Genomic DNA, 13,833 nt, shown 5'->3' with positions numbered 1-13,833 from the left:
CAGTAACAGCAAGGTAAATAAGATGAACAGCAGTAATCCACATGGGCTCCCTTGATATCAGCTTCCAAACCTGTGGCTTTGACGTCCGAAAAAGGACAAGGACAAGAGTCATGTTGGACTACTACCATTTGCAAGTTCATCCCCAGGCCATGCACCATCTTGACTGAGAACTAAAATTCTGCTCTTTCACTATAATGGAATCAAAATCCCAGAACACACTTTCTGGCAGCTTCTGTGCATACCTGTAGCAAATGAATTGCAACAATTCAAAATAGTAGTTTACTGCTTTCTCAAGGATACTTAGAGATGGGAAACAAATGCTGGCCTTTTCAACAATGTTTCACTTCTCAATTTCCTTTGGTCAAAGGCAAACGATCCTAGTTTCTTCAAACTTGCGACTAAAATCCCTCATCCCTGGAACAATCTGATAAATCTGCACCCTTATGTCCTTCCTAAAATATGGTATCCTGAACCACCAGAGCTTTGTAAAATTTCAGCACAAGTGAGACCCAAGATTCCACATGCTCTGGTAAATGTTTTCTCAATTTGTTCTGCAGTCCTGCAACCTTCAAAGTATATGCCCTCCACTCAATTGCCCATGTCCCTCTGACACTGCACACAATTACTGTGCTTAAACTGTACTAGGTAAGCCTATTATATATGCATTTAACATTTTAATTGCTGTAAAAGATTATGTAAACTCTAATCAGACTCAATCTCCCAACTAATAATTTACTAATTCAATTGATCTTTGCAGATTTTTATCTACCTGAGTAAACAGAAGAGGGAAAGTTTGGTTTTAGAAGTTCTAATAAACACCATTTAACTGACTTTTCTCAATTAAATACTGGAATCATTTCATGTCTCTTTAAAGAGCACATGTGACTGTGGCTTGAAGAATTTCAGCTATCTTGAAAAGGAGTGAGAGAAATTTCAAAGGTTACCAGTCATGCACATTCTTCATTGGAATCTATTGTAGCAATTCCCATAAACTCTGTTAATTGTTTCATAAGAGTATCTGCTACTTGCGAAATTGTACCCTTGAACAAATTCAACCACTTTTTAAAAAAATGCATTTTTTTCACAATTTCCCAGAAATTTTAGCCAGATTTTTGTGGATGCAGCCCTGTTAATAAGTAATCTTATCACCCCCTTGAAAATCAATAGAATCCAAATGTGAACTTCCCAGCTGTTTATTTGAAATCTGTGTTCCAGAGATAGAGGAGTGCGTCACCAAAAATCAAGTTGGAAAGGGAAAGAAAATGACAAAAATGTTTCAGAAATTTGAATTAACAATAACATTCATTTGTATTGTGCGTTGCAGCATTGCAGTCATTGGTAAGAGATGGAATTTTTTTTAATAGTTGTCTTATTCAGCTTCATTTTATACATTGCCTATGAAGGACAATGAGAAATGTGAGCCATACCAATTCAGCATAATGATTAAAAAAAAATACTGAAATATTTTCTATCTAACGACAGACTTATATCACAGTCGTGTAGTAGGCTGGTTTGCATAAAGCTTTCTATAAAATATTTAATAACAAATACAACGTTAAGATGTGAAAACTGTCACTGACATGGATATCATTCTGTATATCTTCTGGACAAATATACGATTCAGTAAATGAGTGTTAAAATGCATTTAAATTCTATGAAAAATTTTGAATAAAACTAACATTTTTTGTTTTAACAAGTTGCCTTTATTTAGACTTAACAAATTTGATTACCTTAAAGTTAAAATGGCTTGTTTTGGGGCTGAATTGGGGTTGATTATCTATATTAAAGTTTCTTGAAAGGTTGTTCTTGCAACCACAAAACAATACTAGTAAGCCCAAGTAAACTGGAAATTGCTTGAAAAAACAACTGTGACTTGAGAAGGAATTCAGTTACACACACCCAAACATCATTACACACTTTCCATTTTGGACAGCTGGAATTTAATTGGAACAGTTTACAGCCAGCTTTCCATTCTTAAATAGATATTATTTTTCAAATTATTATCACCTTCTTTCTACTATGTGGGTTGTGAAATTTCTTTGAGTGTGCTTTTATGAGCCTGTTTGGAAAGAGCACCCAAATCTGTAAAAATGATTAAAATAAAATTGAGGGGCATCCAGCTCTCAACATACTATTGATAGGCAACTTTTCTGACAGAGGGTGTGACCATTATGTATGTTCCTGATGTAATTAACAGCATGTGGCTTTCAATGCAGCTGTGTGCTTTGGCTTTAGTCATTTATTATTGAGGTCTGTGGACAATAGTATTAACAGGACAATCTACAAGGGTACCTCCCAATTGTCAGGCATAGCTTTGGAGATTTTGGTGAAGATAAGGAGAAAACAGTCCTCAAAGTAACAAAATTCAGTGGGCAAGAAGCAATAAGTTATAGTTTACTGGAGGAAGTAAGAGTGCAAATTAGCAAGAATCTTCTAATTCTCCTTAGATTTGGGATATGGTGCTAGAGGAGTGGAGGATTCCAAACGTTACATACCTCTTTTAAAAAGGGAGATAGATTAACCCTGCCAATGTACGTCATTTAAACTTAATATACTTGTGGGGAAAACTTATACGGATATTTATCCATGACAAAATTAAAAGGCAGTTGGGAAGACATTTGGAACTAATAAATGAAAGCCTGTTGAAGGGAAACTGTGTGTAATAAACCTGATTGAGTTCCTTGACAGAGTAATCGAGAGAGTTGCTGAGGATAAAATAGTTGATATTGAGAATGTGGACTTACAAAAAACATTGGCCTAAGTACCATTTATGCCAAAATGGAAACTGTTGAAATTAAAAGAGACAGAAGCATGTAAATATGATGTTAGCTAAGAGGCCAAAAGAAAACAGAAAATATTGGTAAGAGGCAGTTTTTCAGACTGAATGAGTATACAATGTGTTCATCAGGAATCAGTACTAATGCTGGTCTTTTTGATGGATGTACAAGTAATAATTTCAAAGTTTGCAAATGGTACAAGACATGGAAATGTCAGAAAAAGTAAAGAGAAGAGAAACTTTAGGAGGAATGAGACTCATGAAATGGGCAAACTCATGGCAGATGAACATAATGCAAAGAAGTGTGAAGTGATACATTTTTGTTTACGCTGTCTCCCCTCATTCTTCCAACAAAGATAACAAAGTGTGGAGCTGGATGAACACAGCGGACCAATTAACATCTTAGGGGCACAAAGTCTGACGTTTCGGGCCGAGCCCCTTCATCAGAAAAGGGGTGGGAGAGGATTCTGAAATAAATAGGGAGAGAGGGGGAGGCGGACCGAAGATGGATAGAGGAGAAGATAGGTGCAGAGGAGAGATGGGGTGGGGTGGTAGGGAGGGGATAGGTCAGTCCGGACAGGTCAAGGGGGCGGGATGAGGTTAGTAGGTAGGAAATGGAAGTGCGGCTTGAGATGGGTGGAAGGGATAGGTGAGAGGAAGAACAGATTAGGCAGGCGGGGATGAGCTGGGCTGGTTTTGGGATGCGGTGGGGGGAGGGGAGATTTTTGAAGCTGGTGAAATCCACATTGATACCTTTGGGCTATAGGTTTCCCAAGCGGAATATGAGTTGCTGTTCCTGCAACCTACGTGTGGCATCATTATGACACTGCAGGAGGCCCAGGATGGACGTGTCATCTAAGGAATGGGAGGGGGAGTTGAAATGGTTCGTGACTGGGAGGTGCAGTTGTTTATTGCGAACCGAGCATTGGGCCTCCCCGGACTAAACTATCCCCTCCCCACCTCCCCACCCATACTCTCCTCTCCACCTACCTTCTCCTCTATCCATCTTCTGTCCGCCTCCCCGTCTCTCCCTATTTGTTTCAGAATCATCTCCCCATCCCCCTTTTCTGATGAAGGGTCTAGGTCCGAAACGTCAGCTTTTGTGCTCCTGAGATGCTGCTTGGCCTGCTGTGTTCATCCAGCTCCACACCTTGTTATCTCGGATTCTCCAGCATCTGCAGTTCCCATTATCTCTTTTAATTCATTCATGTAGTGTGGGCCTCAATGGCTATACCAGCATTTATTGCCCATCTCTAATTGCCAAGAGGGCCATTCAGAGTCAAACGCATTTCTGTGTGTCTGAAGTAACATGTAAGCCAGACCAAGTAAGAATGGAAATATTTACAAATTTAAACTGGATCCAGGAGGATCTAGTCTACCACACCCACTCAGCACATCGAAATAGATAGTGCTGAATGTACAACTGGCACACAATATCACAGGTCCTGTACAAATTTCACAAGGTCAACCACATGTTGGTGCATGCAGGCCATAACTGAGTCCCTTTTGCCTGTATTCAGACACAGGAAAATATTTAGACAAAGTCTATTACACCAGTAAAACAGATGGATATGTGCTTTGCATCTGACCCAAACTACCTTGAGTTCTTTATGCTGACATGAGATTGTAATGGAATATGAAATGCACGGCCTGGGCATGGGATGGGAGTAGATTCAAATGAGGCATTCAAGAGGGCATTGGATGATAATTTGGATAGAAATGATGTGGAGGGATATGAGGCAAATATTGGAGGTTGGCATTAGGTCATAGAACCAGGGCTGGCCGGAGGAACCAAATGACCTCCTCCTGTGCCATAACAATTCTGTGATTCTAGAATGAACAGATTTCCATTGGATGAACAAAGTGAAATGGAATTTTAAAAAACTGTACAGTAAAATGAAGGGACAATGTGCTGTAATGTGTTATCACTTCTAATTTTGTAATATTTCTCAAACTATGGGAGTAACATTTGTTGGATTACACTGCAGGCACAAATTGGAGATATTTGGGATTATGGTTGACACGGACTAGTTGGACTAAAGGGTCTGTTTCCATGCCGTATGACTCTATATTTGCACTTTTACTTGTCCCACTTTTTTCTTCTGTAGACCCAGACTGCGGTGAACCAAAACCCCTTGAGAATGGAAGTTTTGAAATTATAAGAGATGCTAACTCTAGATTAAAGGTTAAATATCAGTGTCTTCCAGGGTAAGTATTTGCTGTGCAAAAAAACCCTCAAAGGATTACACTTTAAATTACAGATTTTCATAATCAATGCTTGGGCCCTAATTTGCTCCTAAGGTCTGAAAGAGAACATTGGCTGTAAGGTGGCAAGGTGGGGAACGGTGAGGTGAGATTTTGGAATGCAAATTCCAAAATATGTACTTTCTGAATATCCTGCAAAACATAATTGCAGGGCATCTTCTAAAATTCCAACAGGTTTCCTTACTAATTGTCAGTCAGGGCTGGCTGCCAGTTGGCTGAGGCAGCAACCAGAGTGCAGATGGCAGACACATCTGACATAGAGATGTACAGCACAGAAACAGACCCTTCGGTCCAACTCATCCATGCTGACCAGATATACTCAATTAATCTAGTCCCATTTTTCCAGCATTTGACCCACGTCCCTTTAAACCTTTCATATTCATTTACCCGTCCAGATACCTTTTAAACATTGTAATAGCACCAGCCTCCACCATGTCTTTTGGCAGTGCGTTCCATACATGCAGCAACCTCTGTGTGAAAAAGTTGCTCTTGGGTCTCTAATAAATCTTTCCCCTCTCACCTTAAGCCTATGCCCTCGAGTTTGAACTCCCACTATCCTGGGGAGAAGACCTTGTTTATTCCCCCTAACCTGTTCCTCCATATAAACCTCTTATAAGATCCTCCCTCAGCCTCCAATGGTCCAGGCAAAGTAGCTCAACCTATTCAGCCTCTTCCAAAAGCTCAAACCTTCCAACCCTGGCAATATCCTTGTAATTTTTTTCTGAACTCTTTCAAGTTTCATGACATATTTCCTTTAGCATGGAGACCAGAATTGAATGCAGTTTTCCAAAAGTGGACGAACCAATGTCCTGTACAGCTGCAACATGACTTCACAACTCCTAAACTCAAAGCAATGACCAATAATGGCAAGAGTACCAAATGCCTTCTTCACTATCCTATCTACCTGCGACTCCACTTTCAAGGAACTATAAACCTGCATTCCAAGGTCTCTTAAATTTGGAAACACTTCCCTGGACCCTACTAATAAGTGTATTAAGTACTACCCTGATTTGCCTTACCAAAATGCAGCACCTCACACTTACCTAAATTAAACTCTGATTATGTCCGATACCATTGGAGTTTTGATTGCGGGGATTCTTGAGACATGTTGAGGTAAGGGATATTGGCTCATTGCGAGAGGGTTTGAGGGACACCACATGAAGGGTTCCAATCATATGGATGGAAACTCTGCTGCATCATTGTGGCTCATCTCATGGACTCAGCCCTTCTCAACTCCTTTCAACCAAGGGTAGAAATGCCATCCTTCGTTTGTTTAAAAAAAAACTTTTTGATAAAATGTTGATGTGCAGCCTCATTAGAAATTTTTAGTGACCCACCTGCCTCTACAAATGTGACATTTTATGATTGGCATCTTCATTGCAACAGGAAATGGGTATTTGCTACGAGAGTTTTACAATTTTTACCCACCTGCTATCAACCTGATTTTGGGAGTTCAAATTTCCCCATTGTGTATCTGCTTAGTTCCTGGATGTTCCACTTTCATCAAAGTAGTACTGCAGCTATTTTAGTACATGTTAGAATGTCAGTACTGATTCCAGATCTAATACTTCCAAGTGACAAAAGAGTTTGCAGGGAATCTATCTCAGGAAATTGACCGTGTTTATCCTGGGATTTTTCATCCATTTAAATTACCAGTTAGAGGACTTTAGTACAGAATTATTGATAAATGAAGTTTGCCAATCTACTCTCAAACTCAATCGTATCAGCAAGATGTTTCAGAGATAGTAGGAACTGCAGATGCTGGAAAATCTGAGATAACAAGGTATAGAGCTGAATGAACACAGCAGGCCAAGCAGCATCAGAGGAGCAGGAAGGCTGATGTTTTGGGCTTAGACTCTTCTTTGAAGACCCTTTTTTCTGAAGAAGGATCTAGGCCTGAAATGTCAGCCTTCCTGCTCCCCTGATGCTGCTTGGCCTGCTGTATTCATCCAGCTCTACACCTTGTTATCTCGTATCTGCAATATGATTAGTTTGAGTGTGGGATATGGCTACTTAGTTACATTTACTAACTACATAATAATGCTGAACAAAATCAGACAATGAGAAAATTACATCAAACGTCAAATGACACAAGTGAATATCCTTATCATTGAAATTACATGTGTCTGTTTTCTTATCCATTGCTCTAATGTTAACTTTGAAACTGGCAATATATTTCTGCATATTCAATCAGTTCACAAACATGACCTGAGCTTCCTGTAGCTTGTCATTTTAATTCCCCATTATTCACTCTCAGATCTTTCTGTTTATGACCTACTGCAATATTCCAGTGAAGCTCAGTGGAGGTTCAAGGAGCAGCACTTCATCTTTCAATGTGGCACCTTATAGCCATCTGGACTCAACGCTGAGTTCAACTGTTTCATATCATCTGTCTCGATTTTGATCTAGGTTTTAATAGTTTGGTCTTGTTTCACTTCTTTGTTCCTTCGAATTGTATTCAGATAGCAACTACATAGCATTCACACTTCTTCTGGACACACATTTTCTAATATTACTCATCTCTGCTGTTGGCTTTTGTACCATGAAAAGATTCATCATTTAATCACCCTTGCCCTTCAATTTATCACAGATCTTTGCTTTTGTTCACCCTAGTTCAACAACATCTTTTCACGGGTAACTAGGGATGTGGAGTATATGCTGACGTAGCTGGAGATGACCCCATTCCCTGATGGATTAAAAAGTTACAAACAGCATTTTATATGTTGGTTCTGTTGGGATAGAACAGCTCAGACTTTTTAGCACATTTATTGATTATTGAAGGAAAATGAACCTTTCGAATAAAATTCTGCAGCCCCTTAAAAACCAAAAGAACTGTGGATGCTATAAATCAGGAACAAAAACAAAAGTTGCTGGAAGCTCAGCAGGTCTGGCAGCATCAGTGAAAAATAAATCAGAGTTAACGTTTTGTGTCCGGTTCTGAGGAAATGAATACTACTTTGTCTTCTTCACGTTCTCCAGTCTTGTACCCACCATTTCAGGAGCTTTCAATTATTGCTTCACAGAAACTGATCTGTCTTAGTTTCCCTTAAATGGCTGTATTTTGTTTTGCAGGTACACTTTGACTGGTTCACGATATCAATCATGTGACAAATCTGTCTGGCAGCAAAAGCCCCCAAAATGTGAACGTAAGTCACAATTGCACTTTTAAAGTAAGTGACTGGTTTGTTATTTATACTATAGGGCCTGATGCCATCCCGTTCTGTTTGTTCAGGAAGGTAAAGCTCTTAACATTTTGAGATGGTTGAACAACTTGGCGTCAAGCTTCTTGAGTGTTGTTGGAGCTAGACCCTTTCACACAAGTGGGGAGTATTCCATCAAACACCTGGTTTGTACCGGTAGATGGTGAGCAGGTTATGGGGAGCCAGGAAATGCGTTACCACAGAATTTTCAGTCTTTTGCTTGCTCTTTTTGCCACTATATTCATACGGTTTGTCCAGTTCAATTTCTGGTCAATGGTAATCCTGCAGGATGTTGATAATGGGGTAATGCTGTTTAATGTCAAGAGACAATAGTTCAAATTAACACGGGCATTTCCTGGGACTTTTGTGATATGAAGGCTACTTTCCACCTATTAACCCAAGCCTGATGTTGTCTGAGCCAAAATATGTTGGCGCAGACTTGAAGGGCCAAAGGGTCTGTTCCTGTGCAGTATTGTTCTTTGTTCTTAATCTTGATGAATATGAATACCAACACTTCAGTATCTGAGGAATTGCAAATGGTGCTGAACATTGTGTATTTTGTTTTCTGTATTCACTCACGGGATGTGGGTGTCTCTGGTCAGGCCAGCATTTATTGCCCATCTCTAGTTGCCCACAGGGCAGTTAGGCATCAAGCACATTACTGTGGCTCAGCAATCACATGTAGACCAGACCAGGTAAGGATGACAGATTTCCTTCTCTAAAGGATATTAGTTAACCAGATGGGTTTTTCCATCAATCGGCAAATGGCTTCATGGCCATTGTGAGACTACTAATTACAGATTCTTTTTCATTGAATTCAAATTCCACCATCTGCCATGGGGGGATTTGAACCCATGTTTCCAGAACATTGTTGAGTTTCTGGATGTATAATCTTGTAGTAATACCACTAGGCCACTGCCTCATGAACAAACATCCCCATTTCTGTGATTATTGTAACATGAGATTTAAGCACACAGACAAGTCAAACATCGTAAGCAGAGATACTTTATTTCATTGGAATCAGATCTCTATAAACAGGCAAAAACCAAGAAATTGGAGTCCAAGATTATCGGGCCAGCAATGATCTCATTGAATGGTGGTGCAGATTCAGTGGTCTACTTCTGTTCCTTCATTTTATGGTCTTATGAAGGAAAATTTAAGTTAAACTGGAAAACAGTATATTTCAATTGAATTACATCTAGTCAAGGAAATTCTGTTTTGGTCTCCTTTTCTCATGAGGCCTCTTTCGGACAAAAATACCATTTCCTTCAGAGAGGGTGCACTTGACTGCTTGAGCTCCCCTGCTCGGTGTATGTCCTAAACATTGCCACCTGCTATTGGCGGTCCCTTTTTCCACCATCAATATCCTGCAGGATTACCATTGACCAGAAATTGAACTGGACTGACCATATGAATGCCGTTGCAAAAAGAGCAGGCAAAGAGCTAGGAATTCTATCTTAACTCACCCACTTCCCCGCATGAAACTTGCAATCCCAGCAACTACTCATAGCACACAGTGATTGTTCACCAAGCAGGTGTGTTAACAAGCAATTTTGGTTGCACCATGGTGGCTAGAATGTTCAGTTCCACATATTGGCAGCATTTCTATCTTGCATCACTAATCTGGGCAACCAGTAGGGGTGCAGTGATAGTCAGCACTTGCTTGAAAGTGCTTTCTCAGCCTTTTACTTGTATTGGTATCTTCTATGGGAAGCTGGATCTGTGCAGATTACTCATGCCAGGGTCTAGTTTGATCAGGCCTCTAGGAGTCATTTGATCTACAAGACTTGTTGCTTTAGTTTCTGCTGCCCAGCAGGCCATTCCCATATCATCTTGCAGGTCCCACTAAGTAGTGCAACATCACCATACTGGTATCAAGAACAATCTTATCAAGAACAATAAATATGCACAGGCATATCAACAAAGGTCATAGCTAACAAACTGAAAGGCAAATCTTGGAAGATGACCAAACTTTTAGACCATCAGAAGCTTTCATAACTATTAACGTTGTATGTCCACAATGAGCAGGTCGACAAAACTGAAAGCCAAAATCAACACAAGAAATGGTGCCAACATATTACCACTAAGTATCTGAAAGGCTGTATAACCCAGCAGGTAACACTCCATGGTAAAGCTGACAAGAGATCAGCACATAGATAATGACAGATCACCATTCCTTTGCAGTGGTGCAATCATATTGCAGTGACAACGTGCAAATCAATTTAGATTCTCAAAATCTTCTACCAGGTGGAAGCCAATGGATGGACAGTGGTAGGTCTTATGCCCAGAACTCAGTATAGTAACCATTCATGAGGCTCAAGTCATACTTACCAAGGTAGAACAATTAAGATACAATCAACTCAGTCAATGACCTCAAACAGTAGCAGCTAAATGCATCTGATGTTATTAGCAATTTTAAGGTCAATTAATATTGCATCTCAAGGGCAATGTATTCCTATTCATTGATCTGCTGGACACTAGCAGCATACACTTAAGTGATTACCATTCCCAGTACAATTCATGCTTAGAAGGCAAATTATTCAATTGACAGCGTTTATTGTTTGGGATTTTTTTATTGGAAACAAAGGGGGATCTTGTGTTATGTTTCACAGGTACTGTGAGGCATACTCATGATGTCACTACTGCATCGCAGCATCTTTCTTGGGGGCAAAAAGATCTCACTCACTTACTGGGGACATGTTTGCATCCTGGGTGAAGTATGCTATAGTTTGTAACCATATTACATAGTAATCACCCACACAGGGCTGTCCTTGAAATATTTAAGGAGACACCAGGAGTTGTAATAAACCTCAAATGAATCTTTAAGTACTATGTGACTCCCCTCTAGATATTATGTTGTGGAGCTAGTGTAAATATCGCCCCATTGGGCAAAAGACATCGTCACTACATCCACAACAGATTGTGACAGCAGAACAGGTCAGGATTAACAGCATTATCTGTTCATAAAGAAATGACTTCAAGATTTCGGACACTCTAAGGTACTGTACTGTTGTCTGGACCAGTTGACATGTGACTTTCAAGTTAAACCTCGACAAGTGTGCTAAGACAATGTCTAGTCTTTTAATGGTCCCCTTGACTGTCAGTTTGAAGATGAGTCTATTGTCCAGATACACTTGGAGGGATGGGAGATTAAGGTTGCTTAGAAATTTTTTCCGTCACGCACATGAATATGGCTGAGGAATCGGAGAACCTAAATAGGAATCTCATGTGTTAATAAAGTACGCAATGTCTATTGAGAATGATGTCTTTTCAATATTTATTCAGCAATGGGGAGCTGGTTATAATTGTGGATTAAGTCAATTCGGCAGAAGTGCTTTGCACTTTTAAGAACTTGAAATACTTCCTCAACCCAAGGTAGAAGGTAAGCATCTTTACAAGGCTTTGTGTTGAGGGCCTATAAATCAACACACAACCTCAGTTTTCTACCTTTCTACCAAACAAGGACTATAAGGTAAGTCTATGGACCTGATAACTTTCAGCTGATGGCTGAGTGCAGGATGTCCCAGACTTTCTCCCTGTTATGGAATGGAGTTATGAGGTAAGGAACCTTTACTGAACAATCAGCTTTACTTAGAAACCTGTGGCTCACAAGTTCACAATACCTGATGCCAACATCACCTTTCCTGAAAGTTGCCCTGTACCTGGTGAAAGTAAAAATAAGCTGCCACATCTGGGTTTCCTCCAACTCATCAGTGCTCAATTTTGAAATTAGTTTAGAAATGTCTACCAGTTCGTTCACCATACAGGACAGTGGTAAGCTTGTTTTTATTTGTTCATGGAATGAGCATTATTGTCTGGATCAGTATGAATTGTCCACTCCTAATTGCCCTGGCTAATGCAATGATGAGCGGGATCTTGAACCACGGTAGTCCATTTGGTACAGATATAACCACGGTACAGTCAGGGAGGAAGATTCAGGATTATGACCCAGTGACACTGAAGGATATATTTCACTGAAGGATAGTGAGTGTGTTGGAGGGGAATTTGCAGATTATGGTGTTTCTGTGTATCTGCTGCTCTTGTCCTTCTAGATGACAGTGGCCGTGGTCTAAGTAACCTTGGTCAATTTCTGCAGTGCATCTTGTAGATAGTACACACTATTGCTACTGGACTGCAGTGGTAAAGGATGAGAATGTTCATGGATGTGGTGCCAATCAAGAGGACTGCTTTGACCTGGATGGTGTCAAACTTCTTGAGTGTTGTTAGAGCTGCACCCATCCATGCAAGTGCAAAGTATTCCATCACTCTCCTGACTGTGCCTTGTTTCCAGGGGGCAGAGCCAGAGGGAGGAGCACCTGGAACATGGTAGTATAAATCGAACTTACCTCTGGGATTCGCGGCCTTGTTTCCAGGGAGTGGAGTCAGAGGGAGGAGCAGCCTGAGTAACTGAAACCAAACAGAAAAAGTGATGTCACAGGAGAGCTGTGACCTGCTTAGCTGATAGAATATCTGTCCTACAATTAAAGCCCTGATGGAATGCATTCCAAGGTATTAAAAGAGATAGCAGGAGAAATAGCAAACACACTTATGGTAATTTTCCAAAATTCACTGGACTCTGGGTCAGTTCTAGCAGATTGGAAAACGGCAAATGTGAAGCCTCAGAAGGACCCTGCTACTCTGAAGCCTCCTGACCTTGTTATCTCAGACTCCAGCATAGGCAGTTCCTACTATCTCCAAATGTGACACCACTGTTTATTAACGGAGGTAGAGAAAAGATGGGAAATTATAGGCCGATTAGCTTCACTTTTGTCGTGGGGGAATATGCTCAAATCTATCACCAAGTCAAAAATAGCACGATACCCAGATAGAAATTGTCCCATTGGATGGACACAGCATGGCTTCATGAAAGGCAGGTCAGGCCCAACTAATTTACTGGAATTCTATGAAGACATTATGCGTGCAGTAGACAACAGGGACTCAGTAGATATGGTCTGTCTGGATTTCCAAAAGGCATTTGACAAGGTGCCACTCAAAGGCTGCATAAGATAAATGTGTTAAAGGGAATAGGTTATCATGGATAGAGGTTTGATTAACTAACAGGAAACAAAGATTGGGGATAAATGAGTGCTTTTCTCATTGGCAGTCAGTGACTAGTAGTCTGCCTCGGGAATCAGTGTTGGGACCACAATTGTTTGCAATTTACACAGATGGTTTAGAGTTGGGGATCACGTGTAGTATGTCAAAGTCAGTGGATGACACTAAGACGAGTGGTAGAGCAAAGGGTGCAGAAGACTTTGAAAGTTTACAAAGGGATATAGATAATTTAAGTGAGTGGGCGAAGGTCTGGCAGATGGAGTATAATGTTGATAAATGTGAAGTCATCATTTTGGTAGGAATAACAGTAAAAAGGACTATTATTTGAGCAGTAAAAATTTACAGCATACTGCTGTGCAGAGGGTGTCCTTATGCATGAATCGCAGGGGGTTGGTTTGCAGGTACAACAGGTAATTAAGAAGGCAAGTGGAATTTTGTCCTTCATTGCGAGCAGGGAGGTTATAAAGTGCTGGTGAGGCCACACCTGGACTACTGCATTCAATTTTGATCTCCTTACTTGAAAAAGCATGTACTGAC

General features: G+C 40.4%; 1 protein-coding gene across 3 annotated transcripts in view; it reads left to right on the top strand.

The window, feature by feature from the left end:
* The first annotated feature begins 1,106 nt into the window (after nucleotides 1–1,106).
* The window catches only part of LOC125462903 (sushi, von Willebrand factor type A, EGF and pentraxin domain-containing protein 1-like), a 57,426-nt gene continuing 44,699 nt past the window's right edge, over nucleotides 1,107–13,833 (top strand). The window contains exons 1-3 of one of the 3 annotated variants that reach the window (XM_048553397.2): nucleotides 1,107–1,338; nucleotides 4,885–4,984; nucleotides 8,114–8,187. In XM_048553397.2, the coding sequence (XP_048409354.1) occupies nucleotides 1,263–1,338; nucleotides 4,885–4,984; nucleotides 8,114–8,187 (250 nt within the window). In that variant the 5' untranslated portion in view covers nucleotides 1,107–1,262. The remainder of the gene's footprint in view (nucleotides 1,339–4,884; nucleotides 4,985–8,113; nucleotides 8,188–13,833) is intronic. The other 2 variants (XM_048553394.2, XM_048553395.2) reach the window with 2 other exon arrangements.

The sequence above is a fragment of the Stegostoma tigrinum genome, chromosome 21, assembly GCF_030684315.1.
Source record: "Stegostoma tigrinum isolate sSteTig4 chromosome 21, sSteTig4.hap1, whole genome shotgun sequence".
NCBI classification, from domain to species: domain Eukaryota; kingdom Metazoa; phylum Chordata; class Chondrichthyes; order Orectolobiformes; family Stegostomatidae; genus Stegostoma; species Stegostoma tigrinum.
The sequence above is the reverse complement of the archived record's forward strand: the minus strand, read 5'-3'. Positions and strand labels throughout refer to the sequence as shown.